Below are 25,208 nucleotides of genomic sequence, written 5' to 3'. Positions count from 1 at the left end.
CGCTCGCAGCCGTAATTTACGAGCACATTGCGCTCGTTAATCTTCGCGCTCGCGCGATCCGCGTGAATCTGCGGATTTGCACCAGCTTGGCGTTCATTACTAGAAATTAAATGTTACCGCTGGAAGCGCCGATAATTGTAACGGTTCGACGCCTGTATATGTTTCAATTAGCGCTGCTCTGCGAACGCGCTCATGAATCAAAGCAAGCCGAGCGGATGCCTCGCACCCATCATCAGTGACGATTATGCGTTTCCGCTGCTTGCGCGCAAGGATATTGATCCTTAATCGATTGATTATTATCTCAACGCAGACTATTGAACGTAATATCGTAATAACTTTATCCTTTCACTAATTTTTTTTCAACAAATTATAAAAAGAGCTGCATTTCTTATAGCATTATTGAATTAAATTGAATCCCGTGTAAGATAAAAAAAACTCGCGTCCGCTGTCATTAAAAAAAAAAAATCTAAATGACAGAGGTAATTCCGGACAAACGCAACTGAATGAAATTATTTCCGGTCTTAATAACGTTCAGCGAGAGCGAGTAGGTTGTAACGATAGTTATTATTACCAAGTATAATATAACGATCGAATGACGATGCCAATTCGCGGCAACGACGACAACTCATTTCAGTACGGGCAGTATCTCGACGAACGATCGATATTTTTCCATGGGATAGATAAGTTGGTTCCGCTACGCGAAAGATTAAGGGAGATAGAAAGAGAAGGAGAGGCGCGGCAAACGAGCGAAGATGAGAACGGACACGAACGTATAGATCAGGACAGCGCGGTGGACTCCTTCAGAAGCGGGGAGGGGAGGGGGGGAGTATAGGACGCTGTTGCGGCAAAAAAATGGGACCGGTCCGAGGGCCTTAGAGAGAGAATCAAGCATCATGGCGGCGGCGTGGGTGGAACGGGGAGCGGTGACAAGTACGATCGCGGCCGGTTCACCACGTTTGAATTGACGGAGAAAGAGGAGGAAAAAGGGATCGGGGGGAGAAAAAGTATAATAAGAAAAAGGATCAGTGGGAGAGTCGGCGGAGAAATCGCTGATCGGCGAACGGACGACGCATGGTCGCGCGATGCGGCAACTTATAATTTCTAATGGATCGCGCGCGAGCTTTTTTTTTGCCTGCGTCTCGGAACTGTTTTCCGACTACCGCCCGTTCGCAATAATTTACGTTCGCATTGGCGATTGCGCGTGTGTACGCGGTGAAAAAGCGAGAAAATGGACACGGGGAATCGCGTCACGCGGGTGCCACGTTACATCGCGACGCGGCCGTTCGCGGAAAGGAAAGGCGGTGCCCATGCCGGTGCGTCGCGACGATGACGGCGGGAGGAGATCCATAAATCGTTACAAAAGACTGTTCGATTATTCTTTCGATTTTCTTCTACAACTCGATTTCGCGCGACGACACGATACTCCGACTTAATGCTGTCTCGATTTCTTCGATACTTTCGGTAAAGGAAAACGGAGATAAAAAAGAAAAAGGAAAACGTTAAATATTTATTTAAAATTAGAAATATATATTATTAAATACTATTCAAACTTTGAGAGTAATAATAAATATATAATATCAATTCTAGGATAGTACATTTGGCGACAGAAAAGAAATAAAATGTTTCAGTTAACGATGTATAGACAATTGAAAAAAAAAGACTTGCTGGTTTAAATATTAAATGGCTCATAAAAAAAGCAGAATTTGTAAGCATTTAACCGTATTCATAAGCGAAATATAGAGGAGAATATAAAAGAGATAAATTTCACAAAAGTAAGATTGTTTGACGGCTGATATTCATGAAGTGAAACTATGACGAAATAGAATCGGCGAAAGAAGCACGATTTGCATCGTCGGCACTTTTTCAAGGCTGTACGTTGCTTGGTACTTCTTAGAGTATCATACCATCATCACGTTCTGGCATAAAGATAACGAGGTGAGAGTTACCTCCAAGAATGATACAAAGATTGCAAAAATAAGAAACTCGTATATATCAGCAGAATTTTCTATTTTAGTCGAAATTTTAAACCGCGTCGTGTATGAATAAAATGGTATTTTTGATAGCAATATTTTTGATGCAATCTTTTTTGGTCGTATAATATTTTTATTTTGAAAAAAATGCATATCATATTTATCAAAGCGTTGTTAAAAATCGAACAATAAATCATATATTAATCTAACAACAATAGTACCTATTTCTTTACGATCTTCTATAGAAATATCTTGAAACTAAAATATCTATAAAGTAAGCATGATATATGCGGGGTAAAAGTAAGACGACAAACATCGTGCAAATGCGTCCGTACCATTAATCACCTGCTAGTATCATATTAATTAGTCTTCGAGCGCATAGCAAATGGACCGAACTATTCCGATCGATAGAACTGATATTCGCATACGGGCGGAGAGAACGCCCGGAATCTCGGTGTGGTCCGAATGCTCAAGGATCTGAAAACGGATTAATTTAATTACTGGCGCATTTTGTCCGCGCTGCTGCAATCTGGTATCCATTATGCCCACAGCCGGCACGGCGAGCTTGTGCATTTGAAAAATTGTGTCAGCGGATATTGTTATGGTAGTGCATCGGCAAGCCGATTATCCGAATATCCCTTACACGAAACGTCGATTATTCCATTACCGCTTATCCGGGATATCGACCGCGCCGAAAAGGATACGACGCGATGTACTGATCCAGCGAACGCATAATGCGCGTATAATAAGGTGTACCGCTGAAATTCTGTTTAGGCGAGTGACGTAAACATCAAACCGATCATCAGTATGCATTCTACAGATACGATTTTCTGTGCATTTTGGATGCGGCGCTGCGTTAGGACCTCAACTTTATTTTTTCATATCAACTAATCAATTCATGTTGATTGACAGTTTCCTAGAATATCCAAATGTATTATTACCTATTGTATAATCTATCGCGTATTCGTTATCCCTTAATATAACACAATACATATATTGCAACAAGGATAGAACTCGCATTCAATGAATTTTTCAACTTTATTTTCTCCTCAAAAATCAAATCTCGTGGTTATAGAAAAGTCATTATTGATTAGATTAGAATTTTGTCACGTGGGTGCACGAGACATTGATGAAGCAATTCGCTTCCGTATAAAAAAATATTTTTAGCGAATATTAATATAGATATTTCCTATCATCTTTCTCTCACTTTCATTTTTGTGTTATGTCAAGTCAAAAGGAACTGATTTCACCATAATCACACGATGTTTATCTTGGGTCTTACAATAAACATATGTGTACTGGACATAATAATTACAAATCGTTAAAATATTACATGTTCGCTCCAGAAGCTGCGCGGCAGGAATTATACAATTACTAACGGTAGAATTCTATTTTCAATAGTGTAGTTTCTAATAGCGCAGTAAGAAATTCTCTTCTTCAAATAGTATAACATGTAATTAAATCCAATTACTGAATGAATATAAATATAGATTTGATAAATGTGAATGAATTGCCATAAAACTTCAAATGTGAGGAAATATACGACATTAACCGCTTTTGTTGTTTTTACGTCTACATCGCGGAAGAAGTATATCTATTTGCGAATTTGTTGGCGGTTGGGTCAGGCCGGGTTATCAGTGTCGCCTCAATCGTGACGTACTTGCCTCCCTTTTTCGTGCCACATCTCCGGCTGAGTATATGGTGTAATCTGCGACAAACTCATAGATCACATTTCTGGCTATTAATAAATATGTAATTAGAAAGAAATGTAAAGCTGTTGATATATTACTGTCATAAAAAACGCGCTACTTAATTTTTTCTTAATAATATAATCTCACCTAATTGAAATGTGAATTAAGAGATTTATAGAAATGTGCGTTTTTTTTATTTAATTAGATTTAAAAAAAATAAAATTTTGTCATGATAGGTATGAAATAAATGTACAGCAGAAAATTATGGAGGTCCTTTAGAAACAAATATAACGTGTATATATATATTTCCATCATAGAAGTGCAGCAACATTACAGGTTCTTGTCCTCATTTCGATGTACAGATATGCGGATTATAAATTCGTGGCAGTAGAAAAGGATACAAAGATAACATCGTGATAAAACGAATGTATGCCCTTGTTGTTAAAGGCCTTGAAATATTTACAGCACTGCAATAAGTGTCGCGAGTAGTGTTGTGCATTATACAAATAAATGCAATCAAATATTCTTATTCATCAAATAAGAAATTCTTTGATCTTCTGCGATATAAATAAAGATAGTTTTATCGCTTGATCAATGTCTTTAAAAGTTGCTCTGTATAAGATATGTGATAAAATTGTATAATCTAAATAGCAACAATGCGTTAGTTACATATATATTTCTGTATATTTGATACATTTTTTTCATTTAGATAATAATCGCGATTGTCTTGCACAACACTGACTGCCGGTGTATAGATACAGATTATGAATTCTTAATCACGTGTATATCGGAAAGTTCTACATTTCTTATCCAAAAGTCGCATGAAAAAATAATTCGCTCGAATTCCTGTTTCTACATAATTATCTCTGTTTCAGCCTTAAAATGATACGATAGATATATTCGCATCTCTTCATATTGATTTATCTATATATCCTAAATACGAATTCTCGAACGTTGCAAGGCACCACGTACTTTCCGACATAATTATTAAATTAGGATTTAAAAACAATTATAAAAAAATTAATTTAAATTATAATCGGAAGCAAATTAAGTCTTGCAAAGTCTTTAACCTTCTGTCCGAATTGAAATCATTGTACTACTAGTTATCAAAGTATCATTCAATAAATATATCACACAGTTCATTTACTTAATATTTCATAATTTATATTAAAATGTAAGTCACGCATTTTTATAATGAAAGGAAAAAATATAGAAATGGATGAAATATAACAAAATATAATGGGAAACATATATGGGTGAAAATGATGAAGTACGGAGATGATTCGTTGAAAAATTATATTTTTTTCCATTCTGGCACGAATCGTAAACACAACATAATTTATAAATTAACGTACACAATCATCATCAATCATTTACACAAATTTTCGTCAGTGTTTCATCGTTACAAAAGATATGCTTTCGTTTGGGAATTGGAGATCAAAATCTCTTCGGAGACAAGCTTTTTTGTGCCATGTAAGCCAGAGAAAAGGGAGATGAGTTTGAGATTCAAAATATATTTTAGTTTTATTTACGTTGAAAATGCGATCAATATTACAAAGATATTGCGATAAATTTTTTTTCATGTAAATTGAACTCTCTCTCCCTTCTTCCGGTTCGATGATAGAGTGATAGACGGTAAGGGATAAATGAATAAAATGAAGATAAGTAAAACGGAAAATTAATAGGACAAAGATAGGACAAAATTAATAGGATAAAGAAAAGAATCGGAATAGTGAGGAAGGGACAGACAAGAGGGAAGAATAGAAAGCTTGACTCATGAACGGGATAACAAAATAAATAATAGAAGCATTAAACATGATTAATCACTTAACAACATAACTACAGGTAATAATAATATTAATAATAATTAATAATATTAATAATAGAAATAATAATAATCATACGAATGGCTATACTTGTTAATAATTACAAGAACAGGTCTGGCACGGCGATCGCTTAACTGCCCGAAGACGCGTCAAACGCGTTTGTTCCTTTCTCACGTCTTTTCTTACTTAAATTACTACAGACTTATTACGCAAGAGATTCTGTCAGTTTAAGGCTGAATTGGTGCGAGGGATAACGTCAAGGTAAGAGGTCTCGTTTCGATAATCACGCTAACAAAATTTAAAAAAAAATAAAACAAAAGAAAATGTGTTTCCGTTGCGTCGAAGGCTGAATGGCACTTCAAAATTAATCACACATCGCATATTACGATGTACATTTTTTTGTCTAGAAATCCTAGAATATATTAAGGAATTCACTTCCGTGTAAGTAATTAGTTTGTAAGTTAACTTCTCTTAGAGGCAAGCAATTAGCAAAAAATGCGTTTGATTTGGTTTTAGACGATTGCATTGATCGCACGATATGTACTTCGACTATTATCGATTAAAGAACAAAACGAGTTTCCTCCGATTCGACGATCCTCCCTCGCGCGTCGCACCGTACGATAAACACCGCTTTCCAAGCAATCGTTCGATCAAGGGGAGGGGGGGGAGGGGAGGGGCAAGTAAAATGGCAAGCAGAGAGCGACAATACTTTCTCCTTAATAGCTACTTACTCGTCCTCTGAAAACGCTTAATCGGTAGATAGGTAATTAGAAAAAACCTTGATATACAAAAATACAGAGATATACGTATCTATGCGCGTGCCACGCGTGTATCAGCGCGCGCTGATACGTTTACTTTTTTTTCCGACGAGGAATAGGAGACACATCGGGGGAAGTACACAAATATACATACGTTTAGGATAAGGATTAAGGACGAAACGATCGAGGCTGAGTAAGCTCGAGTATTATGTCGGCGCGTGCTGCTCAACGAGTCACCATACGACTATCGTAAAACTATGTGGAATTGACGTTTCCGAAACGGGAGACGGAATTCATTCGCGGGACCGAGCGAACAGCGAGATGAAATTTTGTTTGATGCAATTTAACGTGAGCATCTCTGCATGGTTTATGCACTTGCTTAAATCTTCATTTTTGACATTTTATCATATTTGTCTTTGTTTTCTCTCTGATTTTCATCTAGCATATATATATATATATTTTTATTAATTTTACGATAAGGATTATGCGAGGGAAATATTGGTAAATAAAAAATGTCATTAAAATATATGTACATTTTCCATAGTCCCGTAGCTCTATAGAACGACATTAGCGGATTTCATCCGCTATTCACTCGGCTTGGCGACCTTATCCGTATAGAGATCATGGTTTGAGTATACTTTTAGATTGTCTTCGTCGATTCACAGCGCAAAGATATCCTGTCGGATTCGCCCTTCTTCGCTTAAGCACCACAACCAGTTTCGATTAATCGCGCCGCAACGACCGCTGTTCGCGTACACTTAACTTCTACAGGAAAACGTAAAAAAAAAATCAGAGACCATGTATCGATCGCGTCAACTTGACCGTTCGTTTCTCGATAACGTAACGAACTGACGCCGATGTTATCGTCTCTCGCGGCGTTCGAAGTTATTTAATTAGCATTAATTTCGAGGTGAGAACAACTTTCAAACTGAACTTCGTGTTCTCGAAGCCTTCCGTGATGTCGCACATACTTCAAATGCATTATATAAAAAAATATTTTATCTCCCTGTCGGCGTGTGGCGGCGCGAATAATTATAATAGTTACAATAATAAAACGCAATAATAGTGTCAATAATATTACTCACTAATTAACGTTATTTCTATACGCTTTATTATGCTTTAACATCGTTTTCTCTCTCTTTCTCTCTCTCTTTCTCTTTCTGCAGGTACGAATATGTTTGTTTCTTTTTCACATTGTTCTTATCCTCGCGATCAAACGATTTTCAGACTCCGCACTAACAAAATGTCCATTACAAAACACAATGATCGCGATTACATTTATTAATTACCAAATACATCACTGCTTTGCTTCTTTTGACTTCTATAAGAAGTCATCTTAACAAGTTTTCAAGTAACAACAACTTGAGCAGGTTTCGGGCGAATCGACGAGGTTACCAATGGCGACTCGCTATTTACAGAAATGGACACATGAGAAAAATATTGGCGATAAATAAATTCTCAATCAGAAAAATGATTTGTTAATTGATTTGGCTCTGATTGATGTATCATTTTTCGGAATCTTTAACAAGATTATTTTTTTGTACCAATAATTTTTCTCCGTTCCGCAAATCGCGCTCGACCGACAGATATGTTCTAAAGAGTATAACTTCAAAACTGCTCACTAAGGTCTAATAAATCTTCTATATCGTTTGTCTTCGATACGATTAATTTAATATGATTTTAAATTGTATTAAATTCTGAAACAACAATTTGCGTTCCGATATATCTTTAGCTAAAAATTTCACATAAAAAACAAGAAAAGCAGAAGTAACAATGTATTCAAATCACGAATTTCACTAGACCTCGACATGTGCAGTTTACTGGGGTTGATGCGTGTGTTAATCGCATTTCCGAAATATTCATCTAAAATTTGGCACGTATGTTCGCGTCGCCGACGGGCTACGTTCCAGATTTCTCCACAGTTAATGTTATAGATTAGGAAAGTCTTTCGTGAAGAAATGATGCGCGATATGATTGATTATTTACATACAGTATTATTGTGTGGACACGTGGCTCGTTTTACGAGCACGATAAAAACACAATTCGTTTCTAACGCCGAGCCTTTAAGCACCGCTTTCATGTACCTCCGTTGCACTTGTGCGTCCGAGCAGGAATGCTTTATTTTCAGCTTGTATGTGTGTGTCTTAGTTTTATGCATCGAGAACGAGAAAGCGAAAGATTTACAAAAAGAGCAGTTGGTTAGATGCTACATCCTTTCCATGACAATCAAGGAATCTCCGACAACAATTAACATATTTGATAATCAAATTTCAGATTAAAAAAAAAATAAAACATTAAGTTCTAACAGAATTTCTAAATTTTGAAAAGAAATCACTGGAATATGAATAAAAATATATAAATTATATATAAGATGAGAAATGAGCTTGTTGATAAATTAGTAATTGATTTAATATAAAATCAACTTTCTTGATATACGTATGCAAATAGATTGCTCTCGGATTATTCCTTGGCCGAAATTGTAGTCACGATATCATGCGCCGCGATGAAACATTAGGAAGAATGAAAGTATCGCGGAATCTCGAATCGCGGAAACAGAATCAGATGCGGAGGTCGAAGAAGTACGATAATACTGTTCGGCATTATTCGCTGTTAACGCGCGCGATCGCGTGTGACGCATGAAGGGATGATGACTTTTAGGCAATCCGCAAAAAAATCGTTAAACAAAAAGAATCATTTATTTTTTAATAAATAATACAATATAATACTCACGGGAGCGAAGTTCATTTTTATCATTCAGCTCTCCATGATGCTTCCGACGTGCGAATTTAACTCTTTCGCTGAATAGAACGCATACGGGAGACTTCAAGTTTGCAAATACGATAAAGAATTGCAAAATGTTGCAATAAAATCACTTGAAGTAACAAAGCCACTTTGTAGAACGTTACATACACTGTTAATATCTATTCCAATTTATAAAAGCTTAAATAGAAAAACGAAGGAACAATTATTAGGTTTGCGTAAACATAAACAATTTTCATTAACGAATTTTTTAAATGTATTGAAATGAATATGTTATAAACTTTTTTGCAAGAAAAGATTTCAATATGTAGCGAAAGAATGAAATTGACGCGTCTAGCTGCAATCTCTTCTAAAAGTTTAAGCTCGATCACAGACTCTCGTATTAGTATCCGTCGGTATTCTCGCGAAATTGCGAATTACGACAATAAAACAAATCTTTCCTCTCGCTAATTTTCTTGTTCCATCAAGATCGCGACCTCTTCAAGTATCAATTTCTTCCTAACGCTCGGCTAATGTCATGGAGATTGTCGAGCGGCGATTTCGCTCTCTCAACATGTTCCCGCGGAATCCTAATCGACCTGCAAAGGTTCCTGAGGACCCCCGATCGATCTTACCGCGAGGTCCTCGCTGGGACCTGGAGCTAGAATGCAGCCAGGGTCATCCGATCGATCGTTGTCATTCGGCCTTGATAATCGCCGACGGCACCGCCGCCACGTTCTGATCGAAAGTGGGACATTCCTCGCCGGCGAGTAAACCGGGTTCTGTCTTCGGAATAGGGCCGTCCGCGCACCGGTTGTGGGTTTTCAGATGCCTGGTGATCATATCCCTGCGACAGGCTGCGTAGGCACACTGCGGGCATTTATATGGCTTCTCACCGGTATGGGTTCGTTGGTGGGTGCTGAGGTGATCAGATCTGCTGAACACCTGTCGGCAAACCCGGCATGTGTACGGTTTGACACCGGTGTGCAGTCTCATATGCCTAGTCAACATATCCGACCTCGCAAAACTCCTTTGACACACGTCGCAGAGGTACGCCTTCGCTGAGGCATCGTGGAGACCTTGCCGACGATGTCTGGATGCCATGTGCTTTGCCAAACGATCATGCAGGCTAAACATCTGTCCGCACTCTGGACAAACGTAAGCCACGTCTGCGCCCGGCGCCATTTCCTCGACGACGGGTAAAACCTCCAAATTGTACCGTACTGCAACGCTTTCTTTCGTCGTGGGTGATGCGACGTCGCCCCTGACTACTGGCACGCTGACGGAACCTCGCGTTACGATGCCCGACGGTAGCAGCTGAAGAGCCGGTGACCTATTGGAGATCGCCGAGGCGGCCGCGGTAGACTGTAGCATCAGATTCTTCATGGAGAGATCCAATGGTGATTCTTGAGGACTCGTGCTGTCGCTCTCGAGAGAGCCACTTCGCGGGGGATGATTGACGATAGAGGAAAAGGAGGTGGTCGCGGACCGCGTCTCTTCCCACCTGGGCACTACATCCGAATCGGAGTGACTGCGTCCGCGGAAGGTGTCGCCTGACGACGACGACAGGTACTTGGTATGCATGTACTGCTCGAATATGCTGTACGTGCCGCATATACTGCTGTACGTGAAGCTGGTTCGCGACAGCGGTGTCTGTAGGGAGGTCGCCGACGGCAGCATCATCGCCGCCGACGCAGCCAGCGACTGCGAGCACTGGCTGCACATACAGTCAGAGTACTTGGTCGCCGACAATCGGTGGTTGTTCTGATAGGGAGAATAACGATTTCGATGATGATGATACGAGTAGCAATACGGTCGGTGGGGATGATGGTGATACTGCTGACTGATCTCGTTGAGCTCCTCTTCGGTTGACGTCACTGCGTCCGCGTCTTTCAACCTCAATGGCAATTGGCCAATCACCGCGGTGGTATCCACAGCGGATCGCGAGGACGATGATCTGGGCGAGCCGAAAACATCCTCCTCTTCGGACACGGGACCGCTGCCTTCGAACTTCAATACCTCGCCTTCGGATGGTGAACTGCGATGAGCCTGTAACGTGTCCACTACCTGCTCCAGCCGTCTCCGTTTCTTGCGAGGGTTCCGATGGTTGCGGTTGGCTGTCGCCGCAAGGGTGTTGTTGTTCGTACAGGAGGGTGGTGGCGGCTTGGCCGGGCCCGGGGGCGCGGCTGCGGCGTCCTCCACGGCGCTCTCGGCCATCGTCATCGAGGATGCGCGGCACCCGCCGCCTGGGCCCCTTATGCCACCTACGACACCCTCGGCTACCACCGTACTACCACCCACCTCGTCCTGAAACAATCAAACGATAACGATGTGGTTATTCGACGATGCTCACGTTATCTGTGCAAAAATTAATTTTAAATTAATTTTTTAATTTGGCGTACGTTATATAACATTTAAATAGCAATGTGCGGTGAATTGACGTTTAGATTAAGTCGTCGCACATGTACATTGCTTCATTATCATTTCGATAAACTGCTTAAACGGCAAATTATTATTGCGCCTTATTATTGTTGATATACATATATCATATAGCTAAGATTTCTATATATATATATATACACAAATATACATATATACAAATATACATATATCATATAGCTAAGATTTGTATATATATATATGTATATATATATATACATATATATATATGTATATATATATATACATAAATCTTAGCTATATGATATATGTATATCAACAATAATAAGGCGCAATAATAATAATATATATATATATTACGTGACTCTTGCTTCAATCGATATCTTTTCAACTCATATTAGAAATTATTGAAAGTGATTCGACCGTGAGATTTCGCAAGATATGTAATTTTAATCGGACGCATATTAATTTTCGCGAGAAATGACTTCCGATTATATGTTATTACAGTTTGAGATTTGAGCGCCACTGTATTAGGTGGTATTTTGTTGACGCAACGTTGTTGTTAACAACGCTGGATTGTTAATGATAGTAATTGACATCTCGTAGCGACATTTATATGGACGAGGTTTAAATTCGCAGGTGCTAATAAACTATGACTTCATAATAATATATGATGTTATTTATGATAACACTATACTTGTAAATGTAGCACGATGATTAATGATATAATATTCCGACAGACAAATTCGATCAAGTCGTGTTATATGCTCATAGTCTGAAAATAATATCATTAAATATAGAAAATAATTCGAAAATTTATCCGTGTTTATGTTCTTTTGCTACTATAAACATAAAATTTAATAAATTAACAAGAAATATATTATAAAAATAAAAAAAGAATTGTCTGTCAAAACAGAATAGCACGAATAGGTTTTATTGTATATTTTACAATAAAAGATTTTTTATGGTACGCGCGCAATACAGAATTATATATAAATATTACAAAATACATCAGGCTTGTACATCAATCCTTTTAACTATCATGAAATACGATCTAGGTTAAAAGCAAATAGGTTAACACGAGTAACATCAAAAATAAAAAACGCTCAAAATTAATTTTAAGTATTTTTACAAAACATATAATTATCGTGTTAATCGCGAGAAAACATCAATGTAAGCGACTTTGCATATAATCTTGCCGTCTTACCAATTCTAAAAGAGCAGGTATTGACGTGCAAAACCAACAGGTGTAGATTACGTGAGGCTCATCTCAGAGCGATTGGCAATCGAGGTAACGGAAGCCTTCTGGAGAATGGGGGAGGCGGTGAAAAGACGCCAAGTTGTAATGAGATGCGATTAGAACATTCGTCGTATTTTTGCGTCGCGATATTGACCGACCATTCGTCATTAGCGTCGTGGCCGCCATTAAAAGCCGAGAGACGATCGCCTCTCGACGAGATCGCGCTCGATCACGTGCCGATTATCGGCGATGCAGCCCCGTTTCGGCCACTCCGCTCCGCTAACGGAACTTTTTTTTAATGTTCCCGATAAAAGAACCTCGCCCACTTTGCGAACAGGCAGCATCATCACTTATTGACACACACACACACACACACACACACACACACACACAGACATACACACACACACACATGGTCGTTAACCAAGGATATTAACTCGAAACGGAAGAGATCCGTCATGGATTAATTAATTCGAATACCTATTAAAACGCTGTTGCGTTTCCGAAAGTGGAGAAAATTGCGTATTTCTGACAATTTACGAAAAGGCAGGTGAATAATGATAAGCTATGTTCTCTTGGGCTGTATTTTCGACGGAGTCCCAATTCCCACGAAACAAATGTCACGTGGGATCTGTAAAATATTTATTTTAATCTACCGACGTGTACTGTGTATATGTGTGTATGTGTAGATCACACTCGTCTCGTTCGACGTGACAACGGCACTTTGTCATAAGATCGCGCGATGTAACTCGAGAGATGTGTCCGCTGAATATTTGAAATTTAAATCGCGAGCACGAGCGCATAAATCATCGGACAGACAACCGATGACTGGCATTTAATACTATGATTTTTTACAGCGTGGGCGAATTTTCGTTGTTCATGTATAACACTTTAAATTTATCTTCGGAAACCCTACTATCAATTATTCTTATCTACAGATCTATGAATAAAAAGCAAAGAAAATTCTCAAAAGATCAAGCATGGTATAAATAATTATTTGCGATATGGCGTTTTCCAATCTCACATCGGGAACGATTAATTATATATTATGAACTTTAGGATTTCATGCTGTAATCGATAACCGGCGTTAAGAGTTCCAAGACATATCAGATTAAAATGATGGATTAATTTTCTGTAGGGGTTTATTAAGTGAAACTAAGAGGAGAAAAGAGAAAGATTTAAAACAAGAATTGGAATTTTTCTGTGTTACAGACTGTAACTCATGAATACGGGAAATCGAATTGCAATGTGTCTTTTCAAAACCAGAGTACATACAATAACCGATGCGACGGTATCTTGGCGCCACGTGTGCGTGCATAATTTCGATTGCAGGTCCGCCTTCGGTCTCGATAGCACGTCACGGTCGTAGAATAAAGATTTCGCTCGGCTTCCTGGAAAAACGCGGTACGTCGCGTTGCGGACGCGGATGCGGAGAATTGTCCAACGGTTTTCCAGCGGCTCCAGCGTGCTGCATACCGACGCGTACGTGCGTAGTGCGCCGTTTCGAGACCGATCTTCGCCGGCCGGCCCCGCTTACCTCCGATGAATACCGAGAAATTCACGTTCACGGAGAAACATGCGAATTCCTGGCCACAGTCCCGTCGTGGCGGTGAGAAGCGGACTCCGATAGTCGCTTAAATGACGTCGCTTAAGTGACTTAATGCGACTGTGAATCCGCCATTTATTCCAGTCCACGTGCGTCCTTCAACTTTGCACCAACAGGGGCATTCTCGAGATTCTAGAATAAGGACTTGTCGCTTATCGCGCGTTTGTTGCACAAAAAACTGCTTTGTACGCACAAAAGTATCCATAGTCCATATGCTATTCTCTTAAAGAGGCAGGATGAATATTAACGTGCTAGTGATTATTTTTATTATAACTGTAGATGACACTTTTGCACGTGTAATGGCGTTGTAGAAAAGAATGCGCATTCGTAGCGGGAGGTTGCTCTCGAATAAAGTGTTTGGTTAGACGTCTTCTTTAACAAAAGTTACTTTTATCTGTCATAGATTTATATTTGCGCGGCTTGATTACAAAACCGCATCAATCAAAAGAGAATGGATAATAGATCTGAATGTCACTTCATAGAATAGTCGATTAGAGAGGATGCAGTGAATCTTGTTTGACAGTATGCTCGGAGCGTTTCGGCCCTCTCTTCTTCGCCACAGTGGCTATTCTTTTATTCCTCTCGGCGCCGCCACTTGTCCTACCCTTCCCCGCCTTCATTCGCGGAGAGAAAGGGTCTCGATGATCGGTCGTAAAACGTAAAGGGGACTCGTAAACGAAGTGAAAAGATATCAGAACGTAAATGTCGAGAACAGGTCCCCCAAAGAGGACGGTGTGGGCGTACTTAGGCGCTACCTTCCCACCGCTTTGATTTCTTCTTATTTCCCTTCGATCAGGACCGAGAAGTACCCTTCTAGAAAGTCTGCCGTGATATTTCATTACGTTCTTCATCTCCCTTATCTTTTTTCACTTTTAGTGAAATTATTATCCTAAGTTAACAAAATGCATGTCAAAAACAATTTTATTCCATATGTTCTTTCGTATGTTCAAGAAGTTTTGCCTTGACGATTCAAAAATTTATAGATGCAAAGCTCTCAAATTTAACGATACAAAGATAAAAAAAAAAGATTTTATAAAAATTTAAGTATTGATTTTTTAAGAATATACAACAAAATATTAACGAGCCTCAGTTTTTGTGAAAAGAAAAAGATAAATTCAGTTCGATATCAAGAAAATATTCGTATCGAGAGAATGTAGAAAAGATATTGCTATATCTATGATTCGAGACACATATGATGATATGAGTTTGCAAGAAAAGCAAGGAGCGAAGATCATCGGTGAAGAATTCCAGCAGGAATGCCCTCGGGCAGGCACCTGTAACCGTGGCTCGACGGGAGGAACAGAACAGGTTGAGACGTGGGCGTAGGTGGAGCGCTTGATCTTTCTCTCCCGCACGATCTGCCCATGTACTGGCCGCTACGCCACGGCAGTGATGGGTACGATTAGCGCGCGAGCTTACGCGTTCACTATTTCTTGGCGACTGATAGATATACGCCAAAAAACATTCGCATTAGCTTAAAAAATAATTTTCTTTGTTAAAACTCTCTTTGTCTCTAATTTACACTCTAATAGATAAAAGATGGTATCTAAAAATAAATCTTATCTTGGAATTTTATAAAAGTTTTAATTATATTATCGTTCGAAGTATTTGTAATTAAAATCTACGTTTAATAATTGCAAATTTAATATAACATCTTTCAACACGATTCGATGCGTCATTAATCATCATTTACCTAAATGACTATATATCTTTCGTTAAACAAGATATAATTAGGCAGATGCGATTTAAAAACTGTATAGAGCGTAAGAAATTATGAAAAACAAAATCCGACAATGTTATCCTCATGCAAAAAAAAAATACATACAAAAAACCTAACCAGCGTAGTCATAAACGTGAATGTGACTCGCGCCTTTCGCTATTGGCTGTCCATCCGGCGTTCCTGCTTTGGAAAGGAAGAGCGGCCTTAAGGCAGACAGGCTCGCCGCGGTGGCGGTAGGACTCTGGCGAACTGCTACCAAAAAACCAGACGGGCTACCGAAGGGAAGCCAGTGGTTGGTATCTATATAGGCTACGAGGTAGTGAAGAGCCGCGACCATCCGAGCGTATCTTCCCGCGAGGGCGAGGCCTCGCAAAAAGAATTAGAGGAATCGAGACGGCCGGCGATCGAAGGTCGACGATCTGTCTCGACGAACGAGCGTTCGTTAACCATTAGGCCTATCTGAAGGCACCGGCCGGTGGCTCGTCTAGGAGACTGACAACGTATATCAAGTCCACGGAGGCAGCAGCGGAGGACTCGTTCGCCACGCACACACTTTTCCGCGGAACGGGTTGCAGAAGCACGCCACTTTCCTCATTCTGTTTCTTTTTTTCCCCGCTCTCTCTCTCTCTCTCTCCTCCTTTCTCCGTCCCTCGTTTACGCCTTTTTCTCCGTCTTTCTCTTCTCCACGAAGCATTTCCCCTGATGCGGTCTCTGTACGATGCAAAGAAGTCGCTAGCCCGAGCGAGCCGTTCGTCGCGCGACAGATTTTATCGTCGGTGGAAAATTATGGGTTATCGAGAGGGTGATTAATGGCCCCCCGCTGCATATTGGACAGTAATTAAATGCGTGGCAATTTGTGCATCGCGCGCGGACATAGTGTGTGCGCATTCGCGGCACGACTGACAGGCCAACTAGACTGATTTAAAGTTTTGCGAGACGAACGAGGTGCGCGCGCGCGCACGATCGTTTATCTTTCTCTGCGTCTTCCTCGATCCTCGTCGGCTCATCTTTTTCCCTGACGAAGATGCTAACACGCCGCCACGACATGTCTCCCTTTTTTTTTTTGGTGTTGTGTATATACGACGCGACGCATATAAACTATGTATAGCGAGATTGCGCTCGACGGCGGCTTTGATTCTACTTTTTGATGGAAACGAGACTCGTCATACATATTCTGATTCTTGGTCGGAAGAAAGGCAATCAATTCGGCGACAAAAAAAATATAGATAATTAGTCGTAAAGAAGACCTTTAAAGTCATTCGACGATGCATCTCATTGTAATTTCATACATATAACCAATATGCATGATGTGCAGATAGATATAAATGCATTTCATATTCATATATTTTAAACAAATTCTAAGAAAAATTCCCGTTAAGTCGCGATGTAACTTTTCCAAGATTCGGAGCAAGCATTTAAAAGTAATTTTCGTAATTTTGCTTTATAGAGCATCGCAATGGGAGAGTCGCCAGGAGTCTCTCCACCATTAAATAACTTCCACGAAAAGATGTCAGCCTGAGACCGCGGTTTTTGCGTCCGTGATGGCGAGGCGGGACTTGGCGCTCATAGGCAGGTATAGAGCATCGGTCGTCCTCGACTCTTACGATCTAGTTAGCGCGATCCGTCGATCCGATTGGCGTGTAATCGATCGCCCTCGTCTCTACAAGGGGACGGACTAGAATTCGCTGAATCACACCGCCTTCGGAACAATTTGCCGATATGATAACGCCTCGTTTCCTCCGAGTCCACTTGTTTACGCTGAAATGGCGATATTCAGCATCATGCATTATTGAATAAGACATTAATTCCGTATTCTTCATTTTAATGGATTGTACATAGGTATGGCATGCACAGATGGGAATGAAAAACATGCATATCTATCTGCATATTATCTCCTCGCGCCATATTAATTCTTTATTAGAATTTCTAGTTTAATTGTTTCTTTTTACGCTACGTGTAGATACATTACAATTCAGTATATATACACGCTGAGATATCACAGATTTTGTAAAAGTTGCTTCATTGCCGTTAAATCATATTTTAACGTTTGATTTTTGAAAATTTACCTCGAAAATCGATAGACTTTAGGATATAAATCAAATTTAAAAAAATTATATATTTTTGATCTTCAACATAATTACATTAAAAACTATCGTTATCCATTGTTTCGAATAACAATGTTTTTATGAAACTTGAAAAAGGTAGAAATGTACTTCCGTTATTCACTTGTCATAATTCCGAAATGTCCATCAAACTCTCCGTCATACTCTGCAATCTTTCAGTCAACCGAAACGTATCGCGATGTCACGCTGTTCTGTCGACATTAAAGCGAGTTGGTTTCGACGGGCGCATAATCCGATTATCCCGGCTTCTCATTCGATCGCGTTTTCCCGGCGCCGCTCGCATTTTATTCCACGGCATGCGTCTCCACCTGGCCGTTGCGTCGTCGCCGCAAAACTCGCGCGTCCCATTACGATGCGTAAAACGCTCGATACCCCCCTCGTTTCATTTCCCGAGGTGCAGACTCTAGATATATCTAAATGCCGCCGCGAAAGCCAACCCATTCCCGCGAGACGATATTATTTCTCTCCGTTTCCATTGCCCGAGCCGACCCGTTCGCGGAAGGGAGACACGGCGACACGACGATCGAAGAGAGGAGAGCCAAACGAGGCAGTCTGAAAATACGCTCCTGAAATTATCGTTATCCGCCGAGGGATCTCCGCGGCCGCGAAGATCGTCGAGTCGTTAGTCAGTCGGTCCCGCGGTCCCGAGACCCTCTCCGAGCGCGCCGGGAGAAAGAGAGAAAGAGAGGCGCGCTGGTAATTAAACTCTCGCGCGACTTTGCTTGCCGTCGTTCGTCGGCCGACGTCGTTGGCTTTTTACGGTTTGCACCTTGCACGCCACGCCACGCCACGCTGCAACGCGGGAGAGAGAGTAAGAGGAAGAAAGAGAGACGCGACGCATATGTCGGCGCCTTACGGGCCAGCGTAAAACTGGCCGGTAATCATTAACGACCTAGCGCTCTCTCGACGAAAACCAAAGAGAGCCGCGCGGCGCACCTGAAAAAGCTTGCATGTGCATATAGGATATTCCAGAACGCTCGACCTTATTTTAAACGATGGATTTTTGCCAAGGAGAACGCCGAAGGAACTATTACACGATTGTAACACACATGCATCTTTAATATTTATAATATTTAATACGACGCGTGTGTATGTGTGTAAAATATATTTGAAAAAAGTATATAATAAAATTCCGCAGAAGTAAAATTGAATCTTCTTGTTCTAAAAATAGAGTGATTTTTGTTTTCGAAAATAGAGCTCCATGGTAAATCGCAATACATATTTGATTTGTTTACCGCGAAGGGCGGCAGCTTGTCAAACGAGATGGATTGCGTGTTCCAATCGAGCGAGCCACGAAGGTGCAAATTATGAATTTATCAAATTAAACACCGCATGAATAGCTCTGTACTTGAGTTGTCGCGACGATTTGAATGTGTAACGAAGTGGAAATGGCCAAGCCTGTGGGCATACGTCGCGATAATTTAGAATATACATCCGCGATGACGACAATGCGCGATGGTGGCGGTTCGAATCGACAAATAAATAGTCAATTCGTTTAACATTTGCTCCTGCCCGCTAAACGCGCTGTCCGCAATCGATTCCTTTGCGTCACGGCGTTAAAGTGTTCCGCGAACTCGTACCATTGACAACGCAATATAAATAGCATCGTTTATAATATTGTAGTGCGGGCGATTTAACGCGTGTCATTACGGTACGCACCGCGGGTCGTAAATATCATAAAGCGTAACTTGCTACCGAATTACATAAAAGAATCCGCGAATAGAACGCAATGCGAGAGAGTAACAATACGGGAGCAATGGAAAATAATAAAAAGTTAGTATCAGCTGCGCGTAAAGTCAAGGAACATTGATTCTTTACGAGCGCACGCGTAAAAAATACACGTTCCTGCTCCCCTTTCAAAACAACGCATATTCGAATATGCCTCACAATCACGCGAAAATATCATCGTTTGATTTAAATAATAGTGCTTGACAACGAAATTGAAAAACAAAACGCATGACGAAAATGTAAGTAATAAAACATAAGGACGTTTTCAATTTTTCTTCTTTAAAATAAATTTCGTTAAAATAAATCTAATAAATTTTATAATAATAAAAGAAAATTTTTAAATAAGGTAGTGATTGAAAAGCAGTTCTTTCTTTCTCTTTATACAAAAGCCAGCATAACTTTCATGTATCAATAATAAATTCCGCTTCAAATGATATGCTCTTCTCAGAATGGATTTCGATCCGAAACACTTCAGATACAAGGCATAGTGTTATATATGCGCGTGAAGCTGTCCCGATGCCGCATCGAAAGAGTCATGGCACTGCAGTGCAGCAGGACTGCAGCAGACTCCGAAATGTAGCGCAGTATGCGGTTGTATGCGGTCACGGAGGTTCTTAGTTAAGTCAGAAAAAAATGCAATAACGAGGCAGGAAATTCGCGAAGAATTTGACAAGAGGGGTAGAAGTTGCGATAACTACACTGTGAGGCAGTAATACATATTTTCCGCGAGCGGGATGCAATTATTATATCGAACTGACAAAGTTTAACCACGCATGTACATACGAGTGAGCCGGCGTTTATCGCAATAATTACACTTCAGCTTTAACGATAATATCTGATAAAAGCGATAAGAAGGAAAAGTTTATGAGTCAACGATCGATTCTGCATTTTTGACGCGTCGAGAGTTGTAACATCATTTACGAGATGGTTTCGTATAGTAAATTGCGATCATTAGCACGGCGATCATCGATAAGATATAGGTGGCGTGTGATCAGACGCGAAAATAATCCGCCAATTCAAAAGAACGATACAATTACAACTATGTGTATTTTATAAGATAATAACATTTCAATTGATTTGCGTGAGAATGACCTTCCATGGAATTTTTGAAACGCATATACAAAGTCAAGTGGAACATAACAAAAAAACTAATCGATTTCATGTCGCACATCTCTAAAATATAATATAGTAATGTGCAATCTTTATATGTAATAATTAATATAATATAAAATATGTAATTTAATTTCGGTATATCAATTAATAATTCATTAAAATTTGATTTTATAAAGTAATAAATTAATGCTATTTTATAATCTAACATTAGAGAGGAGTAATCTTTTAAAAGTTTTTTAAAAATACCCTTCAAATATGATTTTAAAATATAATTTTTCTACGTCGTAAGTTAATAGATCTTCTAAAATTGATAATAAGCCAGTACTGCGGCGCGTATACATGCACGTAAACGCATGCATAGTCGTAACGGCTGTTACAGTCCCAACCACGGCATTCGTATGGCGGACGTTATCGTGTAATTGCGGGTTAATTCGAGGCTGGCAGGCGACAGCGTACAAGGCGTGGGCGATTCCTTAGGCCTGTCTCGTTTTGTCGTTTCGCGTAGCTGCACGCAATCGCATTCGCCTAACGACAGAGACATCTCCTAGTAGTCTCTTGGGATCTTCGTCCAGCGCTCGTTGAACATATTTTACGCTTCGTCGCGCGAAACCGACGATTGTCCGTGCAATAATTTACATGGAAATCAGGCACGCGAAATCTAGAGACTCATTTACAATGCTCGGACGCGAAGAAAGAGAAAGATAAATAAGATTCATTCATTGAACGTGTGAAAAGTATGAAAATTTCACGGAGACAATATTTACGAATCTAAGAGTTTTTATGTAGAATTTTTTTTTCAATTTATCGATTTAAATTTAACAAAATTATTTTTCTGCTATTAAAATTTTTGCAAACAGCATTAAAAACTGTGCATTTTATAAATAATTTTTAAACACTTAGATTATTTACATTACACTTGATATGAAAAACAGCTATAAATGTCATTCTTCTTGTTGTTTGTTGTTAAAAAGAGGGTTTTGTTTTTGTGCAAAGGCTAATGCAATTATAATTATTATATTTCTAGAAATATATAATTTACTATCTTTTACCTGCATATATTTAAATAAATAAGAAAGTTCTGGAAATAACTTCTCTTAATGATTTTTATGTATAGTATTTATATTTTACTTAATAGAACAAGTCTTTAATTACTCCAATATCGTCCGTTTAGAAACGGGAATAAACGAGAGAAAACACAGTTGACTAATCCGTATTCTCTCCGTTGCGTCACACGACCCGCAATGCAGAATTCTAGATACGCCGATAAAGTCTACGGCGCGAAGGAAGTCCGAGACAACGTCGATCTCGACGAAGTCGGGACGTCGAACGCGACTCAATCACTTATTCGTGGCGCGTGGGTGTTCGTTCGTTCGTTCGTTCGTTCGGTTAAACAGGAATCGTTTCGACAAGATTAGATGCAGAAGAAAAAGGAGGAATCTGAGGAACGAGTGGCACCTGGAAGAAGAGTTTTCCACAGAGCGATGCACTCAGATGCACGAGCAGATTCTAAGTTCTCGGTGTCAACGGCATAAGGTCTCTCCTACGGGCTGCGGCCGCGTGTACACACGCGCGTTTATACACGCTCGCACGTGCGTGAATGTGAGTTTGCCGAGAGAGATCAGGCCTCGGATAGGTCGGGTCTCTTTTAGCTGGCAGGTATAGGCCGTATGCCTTAATAGAAACACCCACGCCCTCATTATGCGGATATCGTAAACATTCGCGGCGGACTCGCGATCTCCCGTATGCAAATATCATCGACCTCCCTCGTTCCCTTCTATACTTGCCGTTCTGTCCCGTACTGCAGTTTGCACGCGATCACGTAAAACGGCAGTCCACGTCGGACCTAAAGGTGCTTGCTCCTTTTCGGTCGCACGCGGTTTCCGTATCTCGATCTTTGATGTCGTCGTTTACCTCTACGATCGCTGCAATTTTTTTTTTTTTTGCTTAGGACTATTTATCACATTCATTATTTATACGCGAATTCAGAATAATGCTCGAAAAAAATCATAAATTAAAGAAAAGCTAACAAGCGTTCTAATTTGTTTTAAATTCACTATACAACTAATACCTATAATAATTTGTTTTTTGTCAATGATTACATAACTTTAAAGTTTAATCATTTTCTATTCATTACAAAAAATATTAAATTTGATTCCCATTTTTTATATTTGTATTAATAAATTAATTAAGAAATATTATAAAAGAATATTACAATACCCAAAAAGATGCATGTGTTGTGTATTATAATACATAAAGAAACACGCGAGAAAGGAGCGGCCAGTGCGAAGGGCCTGAGGTGACTCATTTTCGCGGAGAGTCGAATTACGGACTACCGGATATGTGGTTGCTGGTAAATGGGTTTCCGCTATAATTCTTATTATACGCGCAAACTTCTCGCGTGTACCAAATCGAGAAATGCTAAGATGTGCTTTATAAATATGATATAACACATAACGGCACTTCTTATGTTTAACGATATTTAATTATTTTGAAATGTGTATTGAAATATATAAGCTTTTCATAAATCTTTTGTTTACTGACAATGAGTATTGATCGATCGTAGTTAATAAATAATCTATGTAAAATTATAAAATTATAAAATTTAAAAGTCACAAGCTTTTATGTTACAATTGATCGATCAAATTTTAATATTTATGGAAAAAAATAGAAAAAGCTATTTTTAGCATTTTGTATCTGAGGGAATCTTTAATGTTTCAATTCTAAACATTAAAGATTCCCTCGAATCTCAGATTTAATAATCTCTTGAAATACACCTGTTTTACAAAGTCGTGGCGTTGTGCTGCGAGGCGAGAAATCGCAGCAGCGCGCAGCGCTGACAATTTGGTCGCATGTGGCATACAATCGTCACGGTACACGAGCGCGTAGTCAGCGATGATGAAGAGAGGGACATGCGTACTTCGTCTTAACCGTCAGGGAGTATTTCCACCCGCGCCATAGGCGCGATCGCGTGAACGCGAGATAGAGAAAGAGATGTAGCGGAGAGACGGGATCGGGAGAAGGAGAATGAAGGAGAAGGAGAGTAGTAATTAATAAGCCGGCGCATGATGATGAGTGGCCGGCGTAAATTAGCCGACACGTAAATTAACCACCCCCGACGAGACGCCGACGAATAACGGCTCGCACGAGAGGGGCAGGCGCGATATCGCACCGGCCCGAGACACCGCAGGTTCGAGGTCTCCCCCGGTAAAAAAAAAGGGCTCGCTCAGCAGCAACCGACCCTGAGGCCTTTAATGAACGTCGCGTGCCGAGCGCGAGAGTGCTCTTACCTTGCTCTCGCTTTCTCGAACATTATCCTCAGTCCTCATATTAATGGTCTATCGTTAGTACAATAATATGAATTATTTGTGTGCAATGTCTACAAATAAATACTTACTATTTGCCAAGCATCGGATAGCTCATAAAGAATTTACTTTAGCTTTAAACAGACTACCGTGATATAAGCTTTAATTCTTTGCTGTTTTATTAAAATGGGGAGGGGATCCAGCAAGATTTACTAACAACTTCATATACACGTGTATATATATATATATATATATATATATATATATATATCAAATATTAATTATAATATATATATATATATATATAAATGCTTTAAATATTAATTATAATAAATGAATGGTCAGGCCGAATGGTTAGGACGCCCGTCCGGCAAGCAGGGAGATATATCCGGGTTCGATTCCCGACTGTGATATTTTTCGCAATAAATTATTCTTTACAGATTTGGGAGAAGGGGATTTTTATAGATGCTTATTAGCATCAAAAATATTAAATTGCTTGATAATTTAATTCGTTACCATGAATTCGAGCTTCATACAAGAACTGTGTTTCAAGACTGACAATATATTCGACGCGCAGTATATGGCTTGATATTGTAACAATAGAAATTATTACACACCAACAACCGTGTCGACTCATGGGCATTACTTCAATATATTTGAATTAATTATAATCCTTAAATTTGTATCGATATATTGCGTGTCAGAATTGATTACTAAATATGATATATTGACTATAAATATTTTATAGTCAATAATAGATTATAATTACAAGAATTGATTATTAGAGCAAGATAGATATAAAATATTTAATGTTTTATTAATCGTTTTCTTGCTCAAAATATTAATTTTTTTACATAAAATCAGATGCGAAATCGATAATTGTTGGTTTTTTCTTTTCTTAATGTATTTTTTCGCGATACAAGAAATAGAACTTTTGAGCACATGCAAAAAATTCAATTATGATTGTTTAAGTCGCAATGAGTTTAGACATT

The 25,208-nt window shown here is 39.5% G+C and overlaps 1 protein-coding gene across 1 annotated transcript; it reads right to left on the bottom strand.

Annotated features, from left to right (window-relative positions):
* Window positions 1–4,940: 4,940 nt before the first annotated feature.
* Window positions 4,941–24,240, bottom strand: LOC105456984 (oocyte zinc finger protein XlCOF8.4). The gene is made up of 2 exons (XM_011701372.1): window positions 24,202–24,240; window positions 4,941–11,291 (listed from the first exon to the last, which is right to left on the bottom strand). Exons 1-2 carry the CDS (start codon window positions 24,238–24,240, stop codon window positions 9,681–9,683), a joined length of 1,650 nt encoding a protein of 549 aa, XP_011699674.1. The 3' UTR covers window positions 4,941–9,680.
* Between the last annotated feature and the right edge of the window lie 968 nt (window positions 24,241–25,208).

The sequence above is a fragment of the Wasmannia auropunctata genome, unplaced genomic scaffold, assembly GCF_000956235.1.
Source record: "Wasmannia auropunctata unplaced genomic scaffold, wasmannia.A_1.0 LD336106.1, whole genome shotgun sequence".
Classification (NCBI taxonomy): Eukaryota; Metazoa; Arthropoda; class Insecta; order Hymenoptera; family Formicidae; genus Wasmannia; species Wasmannia auropunctata.
The sequence above is the reverse complement of the archived record's forward strand: the minus strand, read 5'-3'. Positions and strand labels throughout refer to the sequence as shown.